The 25,161-nt window shown below is 49.0% G+C and overlaps 1 protein-coding gene and 1 long non-coding RNA gene across 2 annotated transcripts in view; both read left to right on the top strand.

The window, feature by feature from the left end:
- Positions 1 to 2,120: 2,120 nt before the first annotated feature.
- On the top strand, positions 2,121 to 3,443 carry LOC139801877 (uncharacterized). Its single transcript, XR_011728376.1, has 3 exons — positions 2,121 to 2,271; positions 2,477 to 2,617; positions 3,109 to 3,443. It is a non-coding gene; the product is annotated as an uncharacterized lncRNA (long non-coding RNA).
- An 8,548-nt stretch (positions 3,444 to 11,991) lies between these two features.
- HYDIN (HYDIN axonemal central pair apparatus protein) overlaps positions 11,992 to 25,161 on the top strand; it is a 164,802-nt gene continuing 151,632 nt past the window's right edge. The window contains exons 1-6 of the mRNA XM_071757067.1: positions 11,992 to 12,106; positions 12,684 to 12,804; positions 15,397 to 15,520; positions 16,684 to 16,809; positions 18,875 to 18,994; positions 23,709 to 23,843. Coding sequence (XP_071613168.1) covers positions 15,404 to 15,520; positions 16,684 to 16,809; positions 18,875 to 18,994; positions 23,709 to 23,843 — 498 coding nt within the window. The 5' untranslated portion in view covers positions 11,992 to 12,106; positions 12,684 to 12,804; positions 15,397 to 15,403. The remainder of the gene's footprint in view (positions 12,107 to 12,683; positions 12,805 to 15,396; positions 15,521 to 16,683; positions 16,810 to 18,874; positions 18,995 to 23,708; positions 23,844 to 25,161) is intronic.

Genomic DNA, 25,161 nt, shown 5'->3' with positions numbered 1-25,161 from the left:
ATCCCTGGAGATATTTCAAAAGAGCCTGGATGTGGCACTCAGTGCCATGGGCTGGGAACCACGGGGGGAGTGGATCAAGGGTTGGACTTGGTGATCTCTGAGGTCCCTTCCAACTCAGCCCATTCTATGATTCTATGATTTACAACTGTTGGGTTTTGTCTGATCTTCCTCTTCCCTGCTTCAAATCCCAGAACCAGGAGTTGCAGGAGATCCAGTAGACCTGCTGGGGCTGTGGATCACCCTTTTGCTGTGCAGCCAAGAGCCAAGGAGACCAAGACCATTCCTACTGCAAATGGAGCTGTCAGGTAGATGCCAGAAGCTGCAAATGCTGAGCAAGCTGTTTATGGACCAGGTTTAGAGCATGAGGAGGTTGGGTTTTTTTTTCTTCTCAGCTTGGAGGGAAGACTGCTGGTGGCATTTAGTGTGGGCCTGGGGACTGACCATGGGAGGATCTTGCCTTTGATGCTCAGGTGTTGCTGGGGTGTGAGTGCTGCTATGTGCTCAGGCTCTGAAGGAGGTCCTGGATCTCAGGCTCTGGTGTCCCATGGCACTGGGTGAGATGGAGAAAGCCCTGGCAAGACTCAGCCAGGGAAGGAGAAGAGGAGAGGGAGGAGAAAGTGCCCTGTGTTCTGTCCCTGTGACCATGCTGCTGTCTGTTCCCATCCTTGATATTCAACAAGGGGAAGTGTAGAGTTTTGCATTTGGGGAAGAACAACACGATGTCCCAGTATAGGTTGGGGGCTGAGCTGCTGGAGAGCAGTGTAGGTGAAAGAGACCTGGGGGTCCTGGTAGACAAGAAGATGCCCATGAGCCAGCAATGTGCCCTTGTGGCCAAGAAGGCCAATGGCATCCTGGGGTGCATTAGAAAGGGGGTGGTTAGTAGGTCAAGAGAGGTTCTCCTCCCCCTCTATTCTGCATTGGTGAGGCCACACCTGGAGTATTGTGTCCAGTTCTGGGCCCCTCAGTTCAAGAAGGACAGGGAAGTGCTTGAAAGAGTCCAGTACAGAGCTACTGAGATGATTAAGGGAGTGGAGCATCTCCCTTATGAGGAAAGGCTGAGGGAGCTGGGTCTCTTTAGTTTGGAGAAAAGGAGACTGAGGGGTGACCTCATCAATGTTTTCAAATATGTAAGGGGTGAGTGTCAGGGAGATGGAGTTAGGCTTTTCTCAGTGGTGACCAGTGATAGGACAAGGGGTAATGGGTGTAAATTGGAGCATAGGAGGTTCAAGTTGAATATCAGAAAACATTTTTTTACTGTAAGGGTGACAGAGCCCTGGAACAGGCTGCCCAGGGGGGTTGTGGAGTCTCCTTCACTGGAGACATTCAAAACCCACCTGGACACGTTCCTAGGGGATGTACTCTAGGTGGCCCTGCTCTGGCAGGGGGGGTTGGACTAGATGATCTTTCCAGGTCCCTTCCAACCCCTAGGATTCTATGATTCTAGGATTGATATCATGGGAACTTTGGAGGTTTTGGAGGAAACATGAGGCCAAGACTAAGGATTAAGGTAATGTCAGCCCCAGAACAACTATCAAACCATCCTGTTAGTGTGTAGGTGATCAGTGCCCTTGACATCTCTCAGCTTTCTTGTTGAGGCTGTGGCCTCCTGGGTCAACCTGAACCTCCAGCCAGAATTTCCCCTTCTTCCTGCAGTGTTGTCTCCTGGTTGCTGCCTTGCTAACCTTGAGCTGGGATCAACTTCTTGAGACTTGTAAATTTGATTCTGTGTTGACACAAAACCAGTGGGGTGGATGAAATGGTTTCATAGTACCAAGGACAAAGAAATCCTAGGAGGCATTACAGTTGTTGGGGCCAAGGACTTTGTTTTAAAAAGCACTGGGGAGAAAACAATTTGCTCTTTGCAGATTTCATGGCTGCAGATTTCAGTCTCCAAAATACAGGAGTCTCCAAAATATTGTCCTGATTTATAAAAGGAGTAGAGAAGGTCAGTGTTTGGAAGTGAGATATAAACTAAGCAAAAAAGTGAGGAAACAAAACTGTTTGCCAACATGGGGTGAAAGGGGAAGAAAGCAAACCCAGGGCTGTGCATCATGGTCTGTGCTATAAAAATCCCCCCCAAATAATTTCCTACTCTGGAACGTGGGGTTGCATTGCTCAGAGAAAAGCAGGGGAAACGTGGCTGAAAGGAGCCAACTTTATTTTCCTTCTTTTTCAGAAGAAAACAAACATGAATGGATTTCTTGGACTCAAGAGGATGATGGGCTGCCCAGTTTGGACTTGACAATTGTGACTTCACGAGGTTGTAGCTAAGTAAGTGACCTCTCATTGCAGTTATTTGGTAGGAAATGTTTTGATGATACCTAAAATGATTGAGTGTGGCAGTCAGAGTCCTTTTTTTTTTTTTTAACAAAGGACTGGAATTTTTCCTTCATGGGCTAAAGCAGGGGTAGACATGCTCCCATCTGCATCCCTGTGATCATCCTGTGACTGCCCTCTCTCTGGATTCTCATTGCAGGCCTTGTCTTTGCCTTTATCCTCTGCAAGACACCAAATGTGTGCAGTTATTTTACAGGAATGCAGACAGCACCTGAGAGCCATGCAGGAACTGGGCATGATGGCTCCAGTGGTGACAGTGGGATGTTGTGGAGAAAACCAGGTGAGCTCGTAGGGTGAAAGGGTGTTGGCAAGGGAAGAGAGGTTTGTTGCTCTCTGGGGGAGCAGAGGTGGCTATAAAACCTTAGGCATGAAGAGGGGGTGGCTCTGTAAACCCTGCACCTCCTCTGACTCTGGTGCTGAGCATCTGTGGGCACCATGGGCATTTCAGCTTCTGGGCCCCCTTTTTTAAAGTGTGGCTCTCTGCTTCATTTTGTGGCCCCCTTGCAAGCTGCCTTTCAACTGATAAGGCCCATCCTAAGAAAAAACCTGGAGGAAGAGCCTTCCCTCCACTTCCCTGTCTTAACTAAAGCTGGGCAGCAAGGACCCTGATCAAGGGGATGGTTTCTCTGATGAGTTTTCTACCTGCAGCCATGGGGAAGCCCAGGATTGGGTCAGGAGGGGGTGGCAATCGTGTCTCACATCCTGCAGGGCATCCTGAACCACACCTGTTGGTTTGCAAAGTGTGTACATCTTTCTGGGGTTTAATTTCAGGTCTGTTGCTGCTGCAAACTGGCAGCTTGGCAGGGCAGCCTGCTCTCTGTAGCCATCAAGAGCTGTGGTTATGGTGAAGAAGCTCCAGGACAAGGTGGCTGTGACCTCCCCTTGGGTGCTAGAGGTATGGCTGGTAGGGTACACCTGCAGTGACATCTCCTCTCTGGAAATCCAGTGTATTCTGATCCCTCCAAGTCCCTGTTAGCCAAAAAAATGTAATAATCTGCAGTGTTCACTCCCTCTGCCACCAGAAATTAAGCAGCTCTGGCAGAATGCCTGTGTTTTGCAAAACACAGGAGCCTCCCAAGGGGCTTTGTGTGCAAACGCTGAGAGAATCCAATAAAGCTGCTTTTTGCAAAGCCTGCTCCATCACCAGAGTCTCTGCAAGTCTCCTTTCACAGCTATTCCCTGCTGCCTCCCAGGATTTTTCCGGATTTTTAAGGCAAAGGGAGTTTCCCTCCCTCCAAGCTGGAAGCAGGGTTGGTAGTGATGGGCACTGCAGGGAGCCAGGGGCAGAGCTGGGCCCTCCTGGGTTCTGTGCTTCTCTAGCCTGGGTGGCTGCAATTAGTTCCTGCAGACTCTCTTGGGGGGTTCTTACCACCTGGTGACCTCCTCAGTGCTGTAATTTGGAATTTCCACAGTGAGAAACCTGTGTGTGCCAGTGGAGTTGCATATGGAGTTGGATATGTTCAGCCCAAGGTCTGGCAATAGGAGATGGAGATTTGCCTGGAGTTGAAATAAGTGACTTAAGTATGGGAGTTGGGATGTGGGAACAGGAGACAAAAAGACCTGGGGATCAAGGCATGTGAAAAAAAAAAAAAAAAAAAAAAATTAAAAACTAAACTTGCCTGAACTTTGTGCAACATCTTCAAGAGCCTGTATAAAGAAAACATTGGGGTGGCCAGGCTGGGGTGTCTCTTTCTAATGTCCAACCTAAACCTCCCCTGGCACAACTTGAGACCTCTTGTGCCCTCTTGTCTTGCTGAGAGTTGCCTGGGAAAAGAGCCCAACGCCCCCCTGGCTCCAACCTCCTTTCAGGGAGTTGGGGAATAAACTGACCTTTGCCTGCTGATCTGAGGCAGGTGGAAGGAAAGCAGTGGCTGAGAAGAAGTGCAGGAAAGATCTTCCCCTGAGAGCCCTGTGTTTCCCTCTGTCAGCTAATGACTGCCTTACCTCCAGCAGTGTGGAAGGAAAAATGAACTGGGCTGTGGCTACTGGGCAGCTCTGAGGTCAAGGTGTGGGGAGAGAAGGAGCCTCAGGCACTGCTTGTGCTGCAGGTCCCCAAGGGTGACTTTTTTAGTGCATACATTTGTATTTTGTTGCTCGTTCGTGGCTGAATGCTGAGAATCAGACATGAGCCTTTCCTGTGGCACGGGGTGAGCTTTGCCTCAAGGTTTGCTGTCACCCAGGGCCACGGGGCACTCAGTCTCCAGCGTTAAGGACTCCGGGCCTTCTCAGGGCTTGTTATTTAGCAGCTTTTTTGTGTTTGAGAGGAGGGTGTGGGGAAGGTGAATAGATTGTGGGGGTTTAGGTAATTATTTCACATTTTGCAGTCCCGTGGTACTTGCCCAAGTTTGGAGGTATACTGAGCTGAATCTTAATAAAATACCAGTGGTGCTCACTACAAAGGAATTAATCTCCTGGATAAATCTGATTGGGAAGTGCTCTTGTTGGCCATCTTATGCAACATCAGTTTTCTACTTGTGGTGAAAAAAAACCCCAAACAGTTCTGTTTTCCTAGTTGCAGAAACATCTCTGGACTTGGAAATGAACTTGAGGGATTTCAGCAAAACTTGGTAAGCACTGACCTCCCCCCTTAGCCCTCTGGCAGACCCTGCACTAAAGCACCAGGTCGTATAATCCCAGACTGGTTTGGGTTGGAAGGGACCTTAAAGCTCATCCAGTCCCAACCCCTGCATGGGCAGGGACACCTCCCACCAGCCCAGGTTGCTCCAAGCCCCATCCAACCTGGACTTGGACACTGCCAGGGATGGGGCAGCCACAGCTTCCATGGGCAGCCTGGGCCAGGGGCTCAGCACCCTCACAGGGAAGAATTTCACAGAATCACCCAGAACCATTTGGGTTGGAAGGGACCTCAGAGCTCATCAAGTCCAACCCTTGATCCACTCCCCCCGTGGTTCCCAGCCCATGGCACTGAGTGCCACATCCAGGCTCTTTTGAAATATCTCCAGGGATGGAGAATCCACCCCTTCCCTGGGCAGCCCATTCCAATGCCTCATCACCCTCTCTGCAAAGAATTCTTTCCTAATATCCAACCTAAACCTCCCCTGGCAGAGCCTCAGCTCTGCCAGGGGAGGTTTAGGTTGGATATTAGGAATAAATTCTTAATCCCAAGCCCTCTTGTCTTGCTGAGAGTTGCCTGGGAAAAGAGCCCAACCCCCCCCTGGCTCCAACCTCCTTTCAGGGAGTTGGAGAGAGTGATGAGGTCTCCCCTGAGCCTCCTCTTCTCCAGCCTCAACACCCCCAGCTCCCTCAGCCCTTCCTCACAGCACTTGTGCTGGATCCCTTCACAGCCTCCTTGCTCTTCTCTGGACCTGCTCCAGCACCTCAAGCTCCTTCCTGAGCTGAGGGGCCCAGAACTGGACACAGGACTCAAGCTGTGGCCTCCCCAGGGCTGAGCACAGGGGAGGAATTCCAGCCTCAATCTCCCCTTTTCCAGTTTTAACCCATTTCCCCCTGTCCTCTCCTGGAGCTCCTCCGTGAGGGGCTGCCTGGTCCCAGTGCAGTGTTCAGAGCTGGGTGTGCTGGGCCCTTCCCTGAGGAATGAGGAGGGTGCTGGGGGTGCTTGGAACAGGCTGGGAGTTACCTCAGAGTGGGAGAGGAGAGCACCGAGTGCCTTTGGAGGGCAGCACGGGCACCTCTGCTGCTTGACTGAGTTGAACATTTTTATTATTATTGTTTTTTTTTTTTTTTTTTTAATTTTAAATTTTTTTTAAATTTAATTTTTTTTTATTTAAAAACTTTTTTAAATTTAAATTTTTAATTATTTTTAATTTTAAAACTTTTAAATTGTAAATTTTTATTTTAAAATTTAAATTTTAAAATTATTTAGTTTTTAATTTTTAATTTTTTAAATTTTTATTTTAAAAATTTTAAAAAATTTTAAATTTTTATACTTTAAGTTTTAATTTTTAGGTTTTTAATTTTTAATGTTTTAATGCTTTAAATTTTTATTTATTTTTAATTTTTAAATTTTTTACTTTTTAATTTTCAATTTTTTTAAATTTTTCAATTTAAAAAAATTTTAAATTTTTATACTTTAATTTTTAATTTTTAGGTTTTTAATTTTTAATGTTTTAATGCTTTAAATTTTTATTTATTTTTATTTTTAAATTTTTTTACTTTTTAATTTTCAAATTTTTAAAAAAATTTATTAAAATTTATTAAAAAAATAAATTAAAAAATTTTAAAAATTTTAAACAATGTACTTTTAAATTTTTTTAATTTTTCATTTTAAAATTTTAAAGTTTTTACTTTTTAAATTTCGAATGTTTATTTTAAATTTTTAAATTAAAAAATTAATTTAAGTTTTTAAAACAACGTTTACTTTCAATTTTTTAGAATTTTTCATTTTTCATTTCAAAATTTTAAAATTTTTTTCTAATTTAAAATTTTTTAAATTTTATTTGTTTTTTTTTTTTAGGCTGCTTTGACACCTCGGTTGTTCCAAGGTGCCGTTTCCCTGCGCACACCTTGCTTCATCTCCGCCCTGCGCGCAACACCTCGGCCTTTGCCTGGCGTTTTCCTCAGGGCCGCGCTGCTCGGGGTGCAGGTGCGGGTGTGCTGGGGGCTGGCTCGCTGCCCCTTCCCGCCTGGTTCTTCCGAGGGCTGATCCCGCCCGGGGGGCTGTGGGCAGGCACCGCGCCACCTCAGCGGGGCCAGGCGGGTGCTGAGCGGTGTCCTGAGGCGGCCTCCTCCCCTCCCGCCGTCCCCGCTGTTGCCATGGTTGTGTTGGGGCTTCAGGAGAGGGCCGCAGCCCAGCTACCGGCGGGGATCCGGTCACTCGGCGTCCCCCGGAGAGGAGAGGGCAAGGTGGGGGCTGCTGGCGACCACCCCGCTGCTGAGGGGACGGGGCCGTGTCCCCCTCCCCTTCCCCAGCCTGGAAGATGGAGGGCGGCGGTGCCCGGGGTGCTCAGCCTCGGGAGGGAAGGGCTGAGGGGAGAGCTGGGGGGTCAGGGGAAGCCCCCCTGCCCTTCCGAGGGGTGCTGAGAGAGTCCCTGGTGTGAGGAGGGGGAGAGGCAGGGGTGGGTGTGGGGCAGGGCTGCTGGGGACCACCCCGCTGCTGAGGGGACGGGGCCGTGTCCCCCTCCCCTTCCCCAGCCTAGAAGATGGAGGGCGGATCTGGGATGGAGGGCGGCGGTGCCCGGGATGCTCGGCCTCAGAAGGGGAAGGGCTGAGGGGAGAGCTGGGGACTTTGGGGGGGCCTGGGGGAGCCCCCATGCCCTTCCGAGAGGTGCTGGGAGAGTCCCTGGTGTGAGGAGGGGGAGAGGCAGGGGTGGGCGTGGGGCAAGGCTGCTGGGGACCACCCCGCTGCTGAGGGGACTGAGCTGTGTCCCCCTCCCCTTCCCCAGCCTAGAAGATGGAGGGCGGCTCTGGGATGGAGGGCGGCGGTGCCCGGGGTGCTTGGCCTCGGGAGGGAAAGGCTGAGGGGAGAGCTGGGGAGTTTGGGGGGGTCTGGGGAAGCCCCCCTGCTCTTCCGAGAGGTGCTGGGAGAGTCCCTGGTGTGAGGAGGGGGAGAGGCAGGGGTGGGTGTGGGGCAGGGCAGCCTCAGCCTTCCCAAACAGCTCTTGGCAAGAGGCTGTGCTCCCTTCTCCTGCCTTCCCTCCAAGAAAGGTGCGTATTTTTTTAGGATTTTTTAGGGGAGGGTGGATTTTCAGGATGTGGTTGTCGCAGGGGCTGTTCCTGTGCTGGGTGAGAGGCAGCTGGAGGCCTGACCTGGGGATTCCTTAATAGTCCTCTGGTTTCTGCTTTTCCACCCCAAAGTCGCTCGCTGACCAAAATCAAATGTGGTCTGGGTGCCAGAAAAAGAGTAAATAAAAAGGGAGTCTTGATGCAAGTTGCAAAGCCAGGAGGACAGCAGAGAACAGATGCTGGGAGAGGAAAAATAATAATATTTTCTGTATTATACTGTAAATACTTAAGGGAGGAGCCTCAGTTGTAAATTACAGCACGTGGAGCTGGGGAATCTCCAGCAGGCCCTGGGAAGGCAGCTTGGTCCTTTGAGTCCGTTGAGATTTGAAGTTTATTAAAAGAAATAGGAAGGCATATGTTAATTATCTCAGCTGTGGTAGAGCTTTTGCAGTAAATTTCAGGATGAAAGTACTGAAATGATAAAACAGAGGGCCTGGAGTATAAAGGTGACAGGTGAGGCTTCCTGGGTGAGGCACACAGGCACTTAGTGGTCTGGAGATTGGTCTTGCTTTTCTTTAGCTGCCTTTCTGGAGATGCTGTTTCTATGGTAATTAATGCTAAGCAGGTGATTTCTAGGCAAGAAATGTGATCTTGCTACTTAAGCCTGAACGGAGCAGGATGATTTAGCTGAACAAAAATGGTTCAATAACATTCTGATTCTCACTATTAACAGATCTCCTCTCTTACTCTTCCAGCAAAGTGTAACAGAAAGGCAAACTAGCCAAGGACTTCCAGAAAGTGATAGTTTATCTTTGTGGAAGGATTCATCCTAGAGGATGAATTGTGGATACTGAAGCAAAGTTCAGCCACCAGCCTGTGGCTGTGCAGGCAGGGCTGGGAGTTGTGTCCTGATCCATCCCCAGCCTTGCAGGGTGGAGGGTGACTGCCTGGTATCAGACCAGCTCAGAGGCTGCTGCTTCAGCACAAGTGAAGTGGGGTCCCTTGAAATAAGGGCACTGGCACATGGCCACAAGCTCTGTATGGATATGAAGCTGTGTCTTGATGTGAAACCTCTGTTTTGGTGTTTTGTTTTTTTTTTCCTGATGTCCATAAAGAGCTTTGTTTATTCTTAATTTCCTGTCTTTCTCAGCGCAGCATCTCCAGAGAGCTGTTCAGTTTTGCTGTTGGACACATATGCAAAGGGATTTAGATGCTTTAGGGCCATACCCAAGTGCTCACATCAACTTGTTCCTCAGCACAGCTTCTGCCAAGCTGCCAGGCACTGAAGGGCCCCTCAGTGCCTGTGTTTGTGCTGTTGAGCCTTCTGTGTTTCCCAGGTTCTGGCACGATGGAGCTGGTGTGAAGCCCTGCCTTGTGCCTGCAGATGATTTGGCTGTATGGCTCTGGCCTGTATGGTGAGCCAGGTGCTGTTTGAAGGTTAATATTTCTGCCCTGAAGAGATGAAGGTGTTTCTCTTGACTTCTCCTGTAGCTCATGGCCAGAGGTACTCACCTGGTAGTGGGTGATCCTGTGCAGACCCTTTTTCCTGGCTGGCCTGAAGTAAGGAATCTGGAGGAGCTGTGAGCCCACGTGAGGAATCAAATATTTTTCCTTTATTTTGAAGGTGATCTAGGTCTATGGTATTTTTTTTTTCCCTCTGGTGATAGCTTATCTGTTACATGTTAAATAGTCATTAGCTAAAAGCCCTGGTAATCCAGGGAGCAGAGCCCCCAGGCAAGGCTTTTCCTTAGCCCTCAGCATCCTAGGTTTTAGCCCCCAGGTCAGGCTTTTTGTCACTGTCTTTCTCCATGCAGCAGTGCCAGGAGATGTGGAGGTGACCTTGTCTGGGCTGGCAAGCAGAACTGAAGAATGGCTTTGGTCCCCTCCATCTCTCTGGGAGGGCAGGAAGGTTTTGGGCTGGAAAAGTAGATGGTGAGTTCAGTGGCAGGAACCAAGCACAGGAACAGGGGTGTTGAGGTTGCTGGGAGCAGTCTGAGGTCCCAGCATCAGGGTACTGAGGGCCTTGCATGGGTTTTGTGTCACTTCTGCCACACAGTTCCATGAAAATACTTTGCAGCCAGCAGTTTGCCTTGCTGAGTACCCAAGGTTTCTCTGGCACTTCCTCTGGGCATGTAACTGGGCTCTAGATGTTCTGTTTGCTTGCAGCAGGTGGGAATCACTTCTCTCCTCACCAGGTGAGGTTCTAATGTTGTTTCTAAGGCATGGGAGCTGTGGGGAAGGAGCACAAGGTGGCAGCTCTGTGGGTGCATCTCACACCAAACATGAGAGACTTCATGAGTCTCACCTTGCCACATGTCTCCAAGTTCTGCCTGCTGAGACAGGAAGCATCTCCCACCATCCAGGTCCCTTTCCTTACAGCACTTGTGTCTGGGTGCCTCGGGCACACAAGGGTGTCACATCTGAGACTTCTTTCCTTGTGCTCTCCAGTTTTCACTTATTTGTGGCCGGGGAGATGTTTTGGAGTGGATTTCTACAGAGTGGCTGCAGAGCCATTTTGTTTTCAGGCCTCAGATTCTCTCTGGCTGGATTTCTAACCCCCAAATAACCAATGTTGGTTTTCAAACTGAGGTTTCCTTGCTCCCAGATGTGAGGATTTGGTTTGCCTGTGGCCATGAGTCTGTGAGGAGCTCTTGTTTATAGCATCTGCTGTGCTGCAAAGGTGTGAAGCTCCCTGGCAGATGAGGTGTTCTTGCAAGCTGGGTGTGCTTGGGTGCTGTTTGCTTGCACAGTTAGTTGGAACAGGCTCATCTGGTGGGTTTTCACCAACAAAGGACACCCCCAAAGGCAGAGTTGCAGCCCCACAGTGCTTTTTGCCTGCTCTCTTTTGCATTGGTGTGGTTGGAGCCCTCCCTGGGTGAGCAAAAGAAAAATCAAATTCTTGCTTTGTAAGTCAGAGTGGGAACTTTTTCTTTCCTCCTTAAAGAAATGATCAGCTGGTCTGCAGTGTCTAGATTAATTTCTCTCATGGAACAGGAACAAATGCTACTCCAAGGCCTTCTTTCCAATAATGCTGCAATCATTCACTGCAGAGGGAGATGTTTAAGCAAGAGATGGACTGCAGCAATTTGCAAGGCTTTTAACTTCACCAGGGCAGTCCAGTGGCATTTCAGACTGCCCTAGCAGGGACCACATTGACCAAGTATGATACTGAGAAAGCTGGAGGTGGAAAGCACAGTCTCCACTCCAGCCTAGAGCTGAAGAAACCCCAGACCCACAGATGCTTGGACATGCATCTATTCTCTTGGCTGAGGTGGTAAACCATCCCTTTTTTCATGGGTTAGTGGGCTTTTCCTATCATGCTGCTTACAGGATGAGAAGCTTCTTGCAACATCCTGTGAGCCTACTCAGTGCAGTGGACTGAGAGCAGACTGGAGCACTTGCCCTGTGAGGAGAGGCTGAGAAAATTGGGTTTGTTCAGCTTGAGAAGGCTTGTTATGATGTTCCAGCACCTAAAGGGCAGCTCCAAAGCAGATGGAGACTCCCTGTTTACAAGGAGTCCCATGGACAGGATGAGGGGCAATGGGCACAAGGTGCTCCTGGGGAGATTCTGACTCAACACAAGAGGGAAATTTTTCACCCTGAGGACAGTCAGACCCTGGAATGGTCTCCCAGGGGAAGGGGTGGATTCCCCCACTTGGAAAAGTTGGAAGTCTCAGCTCCATGGGGTGTTGGGACATCTCAGATAAACAATAATATCTGAAGGGTTGGACCAGATGATCCCTGAGGTCCCTTCCAACCTGAGATTATAGGATGGCATCAGATTCAGTGTCTCCCTGCAGCAGAGCAGGAGGAGTTAAGCAGCAGACTTATGCCAAACTCTGAACTCCTTCCTTGAGAACCTGCTCAGATCCTCCTGCTCTGCCTGGGAAGGCTGTGACAGCTGAGGAGCTGGGGGCAGCCCCATCCCAAAGTCCTCTGGGACTTTGTCAGTTGCCTTCCAGGTCCCCCTGGTCTCCCAGGAGCCCCGTGACAGTTACTGCTGTGCTGTTGGCAGCAGGGTCACACCAACAGCTCCCTGGGCAGGACCTGTTAACAGCCCCCAGGCAGCCCTCAGGGAGCAGGGCAGGTACCCCAAGGGACTTCTCCCAGATCCTCTGTGTCTAAGGTAGTGTCTGGCAGTCTGGGCAGGGGGGATGCAGCAGCTGTGTGGTACTTGGGTAAGATCTGACTATATAGAATCCTAGAATGGGCTGGGTTGGAAGGGACCTCAGAGCTCATCAAGTCCAACCCTTGCTCCACTCCCCCCGTGGTTCCCAGCCCATGGCACTGAGTGCCACATCCAGGCTCTTTTGAAATATCTCCAGGGATGGAGAATCCACCCCTTCCCTGGGCAGCCCATTCCAATGGCTGAGCACCCTCTCCAGCAAGAAATTCTTTCTAATGTCCAACCTAAACCTCCCCTGGCACAACTTGAGACCTCTTGTGCCCTGATATACCTGATCTGAGAGCAGGTAGAAGGCTTTTTAATGGGTTCTAAAACTGCCATGCAGCTTGCAGTGAGGGTAGAAACTTCCAGCTTGGCTGTAGATACTGGAGCAAAGGGAGCTTTGAGGAGGAGGCTGCAGCTTGGGTGTCCTTGGTGATCTTCAGCTTGACACCCTGCTCTGAAATATCTGCTTTTCCTGAGGCACATCAGGAATTTCTGCTCCAGCCCTGGACTTATTTCTTCATTGCTTTTCCAGGTGGTGTTACCTGTGGTGTCTGGGCACAGCTTGTTCCTCAGCCCAGGCTCTGGGCATTCTTGCTCTGAACCCTAAAGCTGAGGTGCCAGAGCTACCTGTGCCCCCAACCTGAAGCAGAGAGGTGATTTCAATCCTTCATTATGTTTCTGGGCTGGGTAGAGGGCTGTCTGAAGGTGGGGAAAGAGGGAAATCTCTCCCCACCAGACAGGAATTGGGGGGCTGGAGGCGTGCTGTGTCCTGGCTGCTGTTTTTTCCTGCCTTTACAGGGAGATGGGGCTGATTTCTTAGTTCTGCCCTTTTCCTCCTACTCTGGCAGGCTGATCCCTGCAGGCTGTAGGGAAAATGGAGCCTTGGGACTGTGGAAGTGCCTTATTTCTGGGCTAGGGGGTAGTTGGGGGAGCTGTAAGACTGGGATGGAGGTGTGGGGGTTGGAAACTGTCTGGGAATGAGTGTTGTGGGCATGAAGAACAGGATTAATTTCAAGTGAAGTGGAATTACAGTTAGAAAATGGGAACAAATAATCCAGTTATTCTCAAGACCCAGTAATAAAAACATTGAAATGCAGATTAATGTTATATCATCCCTGTTAGAGTTCTCTCTTGAAATGTAGTTATTTCCAGCTTTAAATCATAGCTCTTGCTGTCCTTCTGTCCATAGGACAGTCCTGTGTTTCTTGAAATAAATAAAAAGGAAACAGCAACCTTGTTGTTTTCTGAAACTATAAAGGGTCCAGTGTGTGGAAGCTGCTTGGAGAGCAAAGGAATGAAGTTTTTGCCTGGCTTGCAGGATGTGGGTACAGCTTGAGGAGAAGCAGGGTCATCTTTTTATAGATGGTGTCTTGCTGTATCCAGCAAGGCCACACAGAGAAGATGCTGTGGGCTGGAGGAAAAGCTCAGTGTCAGGATGGAGAGGAGTTTTCAAGTAGAGCAGGGTATGAGAATCATAGAATCATAGAATCCTAGGGGTTGGAAGGGACCTGGAAAGATCATCTAGTCCAACCCCCCCTGCCAGAGCAGGGCCCCCTAGAGTACATCCCCTAGGAACGTGTCCAGGTGGGTTTTGAATGTCTCCAGTGAAGGAGACTCCACAACCCCCCTGGGCAGCCTGTTCCAGGGCTCTGTCACCCTTACAGTAAAAAAATTTTTTCTGATATTCAACTTGAACCTCCTATGCTCCAATTTACACCCATTACCCCTTGTCCTATCACTGGTCACCACTGAGAAAAGCCTAACTCCATCTCCCTGACACTCACCCCTTACATATTTGAAAACATTGATGAGGTCACCCCTCAGTCTCCTTTTCTCCAAACTAAAGAGCCCCAGCTCCCTCAGCCTTTCCTCATAAGGGAGATGTTCCACTCCCTTAATCATCTCAGTAGCTCTGCGCTGGACTCTTTCAAGCACTTCCCTGTCCTTCTTGAACTGAGGGGCCCAGAACTGGACACAATACTCCAGGTGTGGCCTCACCAATGCAGAATAGAGGGGGAGGAGAACCTCTCTTGACCTACTAACCACCCCCTTTCTAATGCACCCCAGGATGCCATTGGCCTTCTTGGCCACAAGGGCACATTGCTGGCTCATGGGCATCTTCTTGTCTACCAGGACCCCCAGGTCTCTTTCACCTCCACTGCTCTCCAGCAGCTCAGCCCCCAACCTATACCCAACCTATGAGAGCCCTGTTCTTTCAAGTCCCAGAAAATGAAGTTGGCAAATCCATATATTCCTTGGTCCAGTTAGCCAGAGGGGGGAGTGAAAATTATTTCTAGTCCAAAGTACTGCTTTGGTTTTTTTAACCCATGTTAATCCAGTGGGATAAGAGTGCTGGAGGAGAACTGCCATTAGGATGAAGTCTTAAGTGGCCCTGCTTTCCCACATGCTGCATTTGTACTTGAGCTTATTGCTCATGTTCCTTTAATGGTTTTGTGCTTTTATTTCTGCTGTTACAGTCTCTAATGCCTGTAGGGAACCTTGAGTTTGGGTGTTAGTAAAGGAAATTTAGGGCCCTCATTCTCCCTGGAGAAATGCTCTTGGGCATTGGGGTAATTTCATGCCTGGAAGGAGTCATATTTTGCTGAATAATTTTTTTCACTTAAAATCACCAAATTAGCCTTGAGAAACTATAGTTCTTAATCAGAATATTGGCCTCTTGTGGTCCATTAGTTAGAAACATCACCAGGCTCCTTCTGGGTGGATATTTGGTTTGCCAAATAGGAAAGGGGTCTCAGTTTGTTAATGTTTGGGTTTAAGGTTACTCAAAATCTCCTGAGCAGTGAGGAGGGTCAGGTGCACAGTCATGTCTGGTGAGCTACTCTTGCAAAACAAAGCAACTAAGTGACTTCTTCTGTTCCCACCAAAAAGCCCTCCTAAAGAGTAATAAAGGACAATTTGGATATTTGGTTAATAATTTCCTTTAAATGGGCTTCCAAAAGCCATGGAGGAGGGAGAAGGAGAGCCCTGGTGGTGTGTGTCTGTGTCTCATAGGACTGCATCCACAGCAAAAGGCTGAAGGACTCAGTTTGGGGTCAGGGAATGTTTGTTTTGGGGTTTTACTTCTAGGGATCTTTAGCCTGCCACTTAAATATGGTCTAATAATGAAACAGAGAGAGGGAGTGCTTATGTTCTCCACTCAGGAAGCATTCTGGCCTGCCCCCAGGTAGCCTTTGGGTCTGCCATGCCTGGGATTCTGGATGTTAAAGTCCTGTTGCTTCTTCCAGGTGAGCCATGGCCTCTCGTAAGCCCCATCAATCCATGGAGTCTTCCAAAAAGTCTGGATTCCCCAGCAAAGTGGCAGCACCTCATAACCCAAGGCTGGTCAAAGAGCCAGAGGAGTCTGTGACTGTAAGTACTTGCTCTGGCCAGGTGGGTGCTGTTAAGGCTGGAAAACTCCATCCCCCTGTGTCCATCCCATCTCCCTCTGCCTTCCCCCCTTGCTGTGATTCCAGACACCACTTCCCAACCTCCTGGCTGCCATTGCTTCTCTTGGAAGTGGCTGCCAAGGTGCAGTGGGGTTTGACCTGGGTGCTGCTTTAGGGCAAGTCCAGGGTCTTGCCTGGATGTGTCACTGAAACCCAGTTAAGTGAATGGATGGAGTAGCTGAAGCTTGAGTCTGCTTCTACCTGAGTGAAACCTCCCATCAAAAGATTGCCTTTTGCTGCCTTTTTTCCTCCCTCTTGCTGTGGGCAGGAACCTCTCTCATGCAGACATAGTTCCCAGGGCTGCCCTGACCAGAGCTCCCCTCCAGCATGTGGTGGGCTCCTCAAATTCTACCCAAAGACTTGAGAGATGTGGCTGGTCCCAGGCAGAACAGGTTCCAAACCAGTTTTTGTGTGTCACATCCTGTGTGGAGCACAGCCCCAGCCCTGCAGACAGCAGTGGGGTCAGGGCAGTTCTTCCATCCCATCCCCAAATGTCCCCTTTGCTGACTGCTTGGCTGGAAATGACCCAGCACTGAGGCTCTGTCAAGGAGCTCTCTCTCTGTATTTCTGTGGAGGGGTCTGTGAGGTCAGAACAGAGAGAAAACAAATGCTAATTAAAAAGAGAAGAAAAACTTGGACCCATTCCTTTCCACATCAGCCTTGGCACAGCACTTGCCTCTGATTCAGCCAGCAGTGACATCTCCACATGCAGGTTGGTTGTGAAGAGTGGGCAAGGATGGAGTTAGGGGATTTCTGAGAACTCCTGCCTGCTCTCTTCAAAGGTCACTGGCTCAATCCAGCAAAACTAAAGAGGGGAAAAAATGCCCAAAGAGCAGAAATCCCCAAACATGTCACATCAAATCAGGAGGAAGCTGATGGGACAGAGCCACTTGGTTGCAGCCATGTGTGTTCCGCTCTAGATCATTAATTTCCTGATCCTAAATAATTCAGCAGGTACCTTATGGGACTTCCACAGGACTAGCCTGCTGCTGCTGATCACAAATTATTTATCAGTGGCACTTGAACAAGAAAAGCCTTTCTAAACAAAGGCATTCCTGTAGCTCTTGTTGGTGTTTTGCATTTCAGCTGACTCCCTCTGCCTTCCTGAAGCAGATGTCTCTCACTACCCAGCAGAGGTTGGACAGCACTCAGGAGATGAGGAGGCCCCGGATTATCCAGCTTCTGGACATGAGTGAAACCTCCTACCAGAAGGTAGCCTTTCCCTCCCCTTTTTCTTGCTCTTTGGTGTGACATTTGAAGAGGGTGCCTGCCTGTGACAGGTTTGCCTCCAGCTTCCTCAGACACCTCAATGACTTGGTCCTTTTGTCCTTCCCAATAGCTGCTGGTGGTGAATTCCCTTTTGATGGGGGAAAACAGTTTTTCCTGGTGAGATGCTGAGGTCCTGATCTGCACCAAGGGAACAGACACCACCTGTGCTGAAATCAGAGGGGTTTGCTTGAGTTTAGCTACCACTGCTAAAGCACACTACTGGGAGAAAGATGAAATCATAGAATCATAGAATCCTAGGGGTTGGAAGGGACCTGGAAAGATCATCTAGTCCAACCCCCCCTGCCAGAGCAGGGCCCCCTAGAGTACATCCCCTAGGAACGTGTCCAGGGGGGTTTTGAATGTCTCCAGTGAAGGAGACTCCACAACCCCCCTGGGCAGCCTGTTCCAGGGCTCTGTCACCCTTACAGTAAAAAAATTTTTTCTGATATTCAACTTGAACCTCCTATGCTCCAATTTACACCCATTACCCCTTGTCCTATCACTGGTCACCACTGAGAAAAGCCTAACTCCATCTCCCTGACACTCACCCCTTACATATTTGAAAACATTGATGAGGTCACCCCTCAGTCTCCTTTTCTCCAAACTAAAGAGACCCAGCTCCCTCAGCCTTTCCTCATAAGGGAGATGTTCCACTCCCTTAATCATCTCAGTAGCTCTGCGCTGGACTCTTTCAAGCACTTCCCTGTCCTTCTTGAACTGAGGGGCCCAGAACTGGACACAATACTCCAGGTGTGGCCTCACCAATGCAGCCACTTTTTGCTGTGGTCACTGTCAGATTCCCTTTCAAGGCTGGCAGTGCTGGCCTGTGGAAGCTGCAAACTAATTTTTAGTTATTAAAAATGTAACCAAATCAACTGAATGAATGCTTTAGATTGGAACAACACGTGGGACCCTTAGCTAGGCCATTAGTTTTGCAGGCTGCAGGATCCTGCCAGCTACACAGGGGAACTGCCCAGGCAGAGTGAAGTGGATGTGCTTTATTTGACTCTTTTTCCTTGCATTTCTGTTAAAAACTGCCTTCCTCACAGGGCTGCTCTGTATAACTCAGTCCAAATGGGTAGATCACTGAGGTGGGGCTGTTTAGTAGGAGGTTGCTAGCAAAGAGACCTGTAATAAATTGGGTAAGGATTGTCCTGGACAGTGCAGGAGGCTGGGGAAGGCATCAGATGAGTGCACAAATAACAAGCAGTGTGGTGCAGGATGACTGCTGCTTCTGTGAAGAGTCAGGAGTCCTGTCTGTGGCTGTCCAGTGCAGCTGGAAGAGGGGAGACAAAGCAGGGAGGAGTTCTCAAAGTAATGCCTCTGTTCTGTAAGCATTTCCTGGTCTTGTAAATATTCAGATATGCTCCTGCAGTGGTATGAAACAGAACAGTGATAATAGGATGCAATAAAGCATCTATTTAAAGCTCATGGAAAAAGGAGATACCAAGTCTGGTCTGAAGCTGCCCAGTAATGCAGAGAAAAGAGCTGAACCTCCTCACCAGCCAGCATTCATCTTGCTTGGTTTTCCTTAAGGAATGAGATCCTTTCTTTGGCCTTACCTCCAGGCTGCTGTTCTCTTACTCATTTCAAGGCTCTGTATAAAAAAAAATAAAATTTGGGGCCATGTGGGTCTTGGTCCCTTGGTCTTAGAGTAAAGATCATCCCAAAACTGCAGTCCCATGGAGTCTCATGGGAAGTCTTGGGTTTCACTTGCTCCATGAGTACTCTGGAGCTCTGTGAACACTTTAGCCCAGGGCTAAAGGAAGGAAAGTTTTGAAGAAGGAAACTTCTGCAGCAGAAACCTTCCAAAACTGCTTCTCAGCTTGAGCCTGTGCTCCAGAAATTTTGATCAGCTCAGAGCACAGGTTGAGTGAGCTCCTGTTTTCCTAGAGTGAGCTGGGCAGACATATTCCCCAAGAGGCTGCTTCACTGGAGGTGAGTGTAGGATTCTCCTTCATGAATCTCTTTCAGCTAAACTTTTCACTGCTCTGTTTTGCATCCCCAGTTCTCAGCAGTTGACTTGGACCAGAGCTTATTTCAACCTTTCCCATCAGAGGTGGTGTTTCAGAACTATGTCCCCTTTGAGGTCTACGAAGTGCCTCTGACTCTGAGGAACACTGACAAGGTAAGGTCAGGGACACTGGGACACTGAGACACTCTGCTGGAACAGGAGAGCAAGGAAAAGGGACACAGACACTGTGCTGGAACAGGAGAGCAAGGAAAAGGGACACAGACACTGTGCTGGAACAGGAGAGCAGGGAAAGGGACACAGACACTGTGCTGGAACAGGAGAGCAGGGAAAAGGGACACAGACACTGTGCTGGAACAGGAGAACAAGGAAAAGGGACACAGACACTGTGCTGGAACAGGAGAGGAGGGAAAAGGGACACAGACACTGTGCTGGAACAGGAGAACAAGGAAAAGGGACACAGACACTGTGCTGGAACAGGAGAACAAGGAAAAGGGACACAGACACTGTGCTGGAACAGGAGAGCAGGGAAAGGGGGAACAGACACTGTGCTGGAACAGGAGAGCAAGGAAAAGGGACACAGACACTGTGCTGGAACAGGAGAACAAGGAAAAGGGACACAGACACTGTGCTGGAACAGGAGAACAAGGGAAAAGGGACACAGACACTGTGCTGGAACAGGAGAGCAGGGGATTCATGTGCTGTCCAGCAGAGCCAGTTCCCTGCTGCAGCACAGCCACAGTAAAATGTCTCACCACCTTTCTACTGCAAGGTGATGGAGATCTTCCTGGACTGGGGGCTCTCTTCCTGATTTTGGCCATGTGTTGGTGGGATCTTAACACAAAGGAACTTTTCTCTTCATTATCCTTTCCCTTGAAAGCCCTTGAGTGAGAATATTGAGGGCTCTGCAGTTCTCACCTGCTCTCATGCTTTAGAATCAGAATCCCAGACTGGTTTGGGTTGGAAGGGACCTTAAAGTTCACCCAGTCCCAACCCCCTGCGTGTGCAGGGACACCTCCCACCAGCCCAGGTTGCTCCAAGCCCCATCCAGCCTGGACTTGGACACTGCCAGGGATGGGGCAGCCACAGCTTCCTTGAGCAACCTGGGCCAGGGGCTCAGCACCCTCACAGGACAGAATTTTTTCCCTTGAGTGTGCACCCTGGCCTGGTGGCTGCTGCTCTTACCTGCTGGCAGGGCACCTCTGCCCTCTTGCAGCCTCTTTAGCTGCTCCTGTGCAGCTCACTGTCAAAGCACAGGGGTTGAATATTCCCCACTTTTGCTGATATAAATTGTAATTAGTGGCATTAGCCCTCCAGGGAGGGTGTTTGGAAACAACAGATTGCTTTAGCAGAAGCAGGAGGAGGTCTTTAGATGCCATTTTAGCCTCCTGCTAAGCTTCATTCCGTTCTGCTCAGGGTTTTCTAAGACCATGTGGCTTTCTGCTTTCCCTGTGTAGAACCACAGCCCATCTAATATGCTCTTGAAGGTCTTCACCTTTACTTGAAAAAACTGATCATTTAGAGATTTCCCAAGAAAGTTGAGAAGGGAAAAGTTGAAAAATGTCAGCAGTTTTGTTCCACTGTGAAGAGGAAAACTGAGACCTTTTGAATCTCAGCAGGGGAAACATTTGCTTGCACCAAGCATGTGCCAAGAGCAAGCTGGTGGGAAAAGGACAGGAGGGAGGAAAGGAGCTGAGTTAGAAAGTGCTCTGGGAGAGAACATTGTACACACAAGGGTTTCTCTTGACACAACAGCAAGTGTACTGGAGGCAGAGAAATGCTAGGAAAAAAAAAAAAAGTGAAATTCAAGGTATGTGCACGAGAAGAGGGCAGAAGGAGGAGGTGAATTTAACCCCTCTGTGACTCTGCCTGCTGGGGGAAACAAACAAGGGGACAAAGCCACTGTCAGGGCAGAGTGGAGGCAGAGGGACAGCAAAGGAGGTAAAAGCACATCCTGAGGTGACAAGCTGGGACAGGGACATGGCTGGCAGACCCTTTGGGAAGGAAGGATGCAGCTGTGGTCCCTCTTATTCCTGGAGAGGAATACTGCACCATTCCTGCTTGGGAGTTCAGCCTGGAACTATTAGAAAGATGCAGTGTGGGTGCCCATGGGATAACACTGGTGCAGTGCACATTGATTTTGAGATCTCTTTGTTGTAGGTGTCCTCTTTGCTAAAATATATTTAGATTTCTCTCTTTCTATGGCTCTGCTCCATACCCACTAAGTTAATTTTGTTTATTTGTTGCTTTTTTTTTTTTTTTTTAAAGTCTTCAGCTGCTCTGTTATCCATGTGGCACTTCAAAATATTTCCTTTGCCAAGTACCAGCCAACAGGCAAGCAGTTAACATCCTCTGTTCAAGCTTCCTCAAGTGGAAAAGAACATCTGCATCAACCTTTCTGCCATTCCAGTACAAAATAATGAACTTGTACAGCTGCACCTTGGGATTTGTGTGCCCCTTAAAGGGGAGACAATGTGTGAGCTGTCAGATTTTCCCCCAAATGAGTTAGGTTTGAAGCTAGTTAGACTTCAGCCACTGGACAGCACTGGTGTGCTGTCACACAGCTCTAAGGAGAAGCCTTGGCATGTTTCAGTGCACAAAGATAGAGATGATAATCCCCAGAGAAGTTGTTATATTCTAATTTTGTTGGCTTTTGGCAACATCCTAGGGAAAAACAATATTGTGCTCTGTCCCAGAGCCTTCTCACCACTTGCCTTGTTTGCTCTGAATCATACTGACTTCACAGTAGCCTGGGGTTGTCTGCTCCATAAAAATCCAGCCATCAGCAGAGCAGTTTGCAAACAGAGGCTCTGTAATTATTCAAGTACAAAGTGCTTTGCTGTATACTTATTGCTCTTGCCTGTGGACTGTAAAATAGTTTTTCTGTCTTCAGGCTTTTCCTCAGTACCCTTAGAGGTGTTCTGGGTGGCTTTTGCTGAAGGTTTCAGCCACATGTGCTCATCTCCCAGGGGAAGGCCAATGGCATCCTGGGGTGCATTAGAAAGGGTGTGGTTAGTAGGTCAAGAGAGGTTCTCCTCCCCCTCTATTCTGCATTGGTGAGGCCACACCTGGAGTATTGTGTCCAGTTCTGGGCCCCTCAGTTCAAGAAGGACAGGGAAGTGCTTGAAAGAGTCCAGCGCAGAGCTACTGAGATGATTAAGGGAGTGGAACATCTCCCTTATGAGGAAAGGCTGAGGGAGCTGGGGCTCTTTAGTTTGGAGAAAAGGAGACTGAGGGGTGACCTCATCAATGTTTTCAAATATGTAAGGGGTGAGTGTCAGGGAGATGGAGTTAGGCTTTTCTCAGTGGTGACCAGTGATAGGACAAGGGGTAATGGGTGTAAATTGGAGCATAGGAGGTTCAAGTTGAATATCAGAAAAAATTTTTTTACTGTAAGGGTGACAGAGCCCTGGAACAGGCTGCCCAGGGGGGTTGTGGAGTCTCCTTCACTGGAGACATTCAAAACCCACCTGGACACGTTCCTAGGGGATGTACTCTAGGGGGCCCTGCTCTGGCAGGGGGGGTTGGACTAGATGATCTTTCCAGGTCCCTTCCAACCCCTAGGATTCTATGATTCTATGATTCTATGACTGGGTGAACTTGGCTTGTGGAGCTTGCTGCCCCAGGGCATTGCTGGGACCAAAGAGCATTTGGGGAGAGTTCAGGACTGCCTTGGCCATGGGTTTCCCAGCTCCACTGGGTGGTGCAGAATGGCTCTACAGGTTTCTCAAGCCTTCTGTGGGTCTGTTGTTTCCCAGTGAAGCTGCCTGTCAGTCAAAATCCCCTGGTTTAGGCTTTCTGAGGTGAGATTGGGTGCTCTGGGGGTTGATTTTGATGCAGTGGAAAACACCTGTTTGCTGCCTTGGTGTTTGTGGCATCCTTGGAGGGCAGAAACTGGAAGCAACTTTCCTGCAGGGATTGAGGAATATGGGGAGGAACATCCAGAAATCTGCCTTGCCTGCATTCCAGCTGCCTGGCTGTGATCAGCAAGAACCTCTGGAGAGCTGAGATTGGCTTTTAATAATGAAACCACCCTGTGAGTCAGTGCTGGTCATGTAGCTCAAGGCAGAAAATGCCTTTGAAGCCTCTAATTAATAGGCACAGCCTGGGGGGTCGTCTGGCTTTCCATCATCTTGGCAAGTTGGCTGCTCTCATCTTCTGCATCAACCTTTCCTTGCAGAGTGTTGTGCTTCTCTCTTGTTTTCTTTGCAGCCCACTTTAAATTATCTTGTTTCTGGGGCTGTCTCTTTGTCCCTCCTTCTGCTCTTCAGGCTTGTTTGTTTGTGGTTTTTATTTGTTGTTTGGTTTTTTGGCTGTTTGGGGTTTTTTTTTTGTTTGTTTGTTTTCTTTTTTTTGTTTTGTTTTGTTTTGGGTTGGTTTTTAGTTTTTTGGGGGTTTTTTTTGTTTGGTTTGGTTTTGGTTTTGGTTTTTCCACCCCACTAAGGCCACAATGATCTTCTGCTCTTTCTGGTTTGCCCAACCTGAGGCTGCAGCACCACAGTTTGACTGCCCCACTCTGACCAGTGAGTTGGAGGTGAATTCCTTCCTTGCCCCAGCATGTTTTGCCTGCACATGATGCATTCTCCCTCTGGAGGCACAGCAGAAGTGTGCAGCCTGGTCCTTGGGCCTGTTGAAGATGGGGATCTCTGCATCCTGCTTGGTGATTCCTTTGCAGCAGAAAATTGCCTGGAGCTAGTTTGGATGGCTCCAAGTTTTTGGATGGATTCAAGTGCATCCTTGTGTATCTCAAGAGTTAAAAGTGCTTTGGGAAAGTGGTGAGGGAAGCATTTCACCAGCTCATGGCCAGATTTTTTTCTCCTTGTGTTCCCACACCACTGGGAGGAATCAGAGCTCCATGTGTTCCCTGCAGGTTCCTCGACTGCTGAAGGTTGTCCTGGAGGCCTCTCCTTACTTCAGATTGATCAGTCCCTCTGATGAAAACTCTAAGGTAGCACCTGGCATGGTTTCAACTTTCCACATCCTTTTCACCCCTCAGGAGAACAAGGTGAGACTGGGGCTCCCAAACACTTGGTGTCACAGGAACAAGCAGCTGCATTTTTCCCAGGAAATCTGGGATGGGTTTTGAAGACCTGTCCTGGTTTCAGTGGGGTTGCACTGGATTTGGAACAGGGGGAAACTCTTTCCCCATGGTAAAGATGATGCTGGAACATTTAATGTAGTGTCTGTTGGCTTCAGGGATGAGTCTACTGTCTGCTGAGGGTGGTCTCTCAAGGTGTTGGTTTTCTGGTATCTGTGGCAGCATAATTATGGGTTTGCTCCACTAATTATAAGTACAGAAGTCTGTTTAAAAGTGACTTTTTATTTGGAGGACCCAAACTAAAGCCTGATCAGCTGAAACCTGGAGTCACCTTGATGCTGGACACAGCAGTGAGAGACAGCTGAACATCATGTCTAAAGCCATCACCATTTTTGTACAGTTTGTGGCTCACACCCTGCTCTTAGCTGCTGCCCCAGGGACTGAGGGGCTGTGCCTTCCCTCCCTGCCCTTTCTGGAGCATTCATGAGGGAAGATGCTCATGGAACAGGATGGAAATGACAGGGAGGGGTGTTGAGGGGATGTTCAGCAATCCCTTTACTCCAAGGTGGGTGTTTCATTATTATCAACAATACTGGAGGAGTAAAGAGATTCAGAGAGCTTTTCTCTTTCCCACTTAACAGCTGTTTCCCTGCCTCACCCTGGGCTGGAGCAAAGATGCTGCCTTTTCATACCCTCTGTTCCCAAGCCCTGGAGCTGTGCTGACCTGCAGGCCACTGCCTGGGATCCAGCTGGGAGGAGAGGGAGTGCTGTGCACACTGCAGGGAGCCAGCCTGGCACAGGAACACTGAGCTCTGGGTGTCTTTATTTAACTCAGCAGGAGGTTGCTGTGCTGCAGATAACTTGGGAGACATCTGCATGTGCAGGAACAAAGAGGAACATTCTGCAGACATGTTACCCCAGAGCCCATGGTGCCTGTTCCATGCCAAACAGGGGATGCTTTTGCTTGGAGGTCCTGAACATCAGTGCTGGGGGCCTGGTGAGTCTGGTTCTCAGTGCTGTGATTTGAAGGATTAACTCTGTTCTCTGGGGGCTTGCTAATCAAAGAATCCCTGAATGATTTGGGACCTTAAAGCTCACACAGTCCCAACCCCCTGCATGGGCAGGGACACCTCCCAGCAGCCCAGGTTGCTCCAAGCCCCATCCAGCCTGGATTTGGACACTGCCAGGGATGGGGCAGCCACAGCTTCCATGGGCAGCCTGGGCCAGGGGCTCAGCACCCTCAAATTAAAGAATTTCTTCCTCATGTCCAACCTCAATCTTCCCT

Source organism: Heliangelus exortis, chromosome 13 (assembly GCF_036169615.1).
Source record: "Heliangelus exortis chromosome 13, bHelExo1.hap1, whole genome shotgun sequence".
NCBI classification, from domain to species: domain Eukaryota; kingdom Metazoa; phylum Chordata; class Aves; order Apodiformes; family Trochilidae; genus Heliangelus; species Heliangelus exortis.
This window is presented reverse-complemented; position numbering and strand designations above follow the sequence as displayed.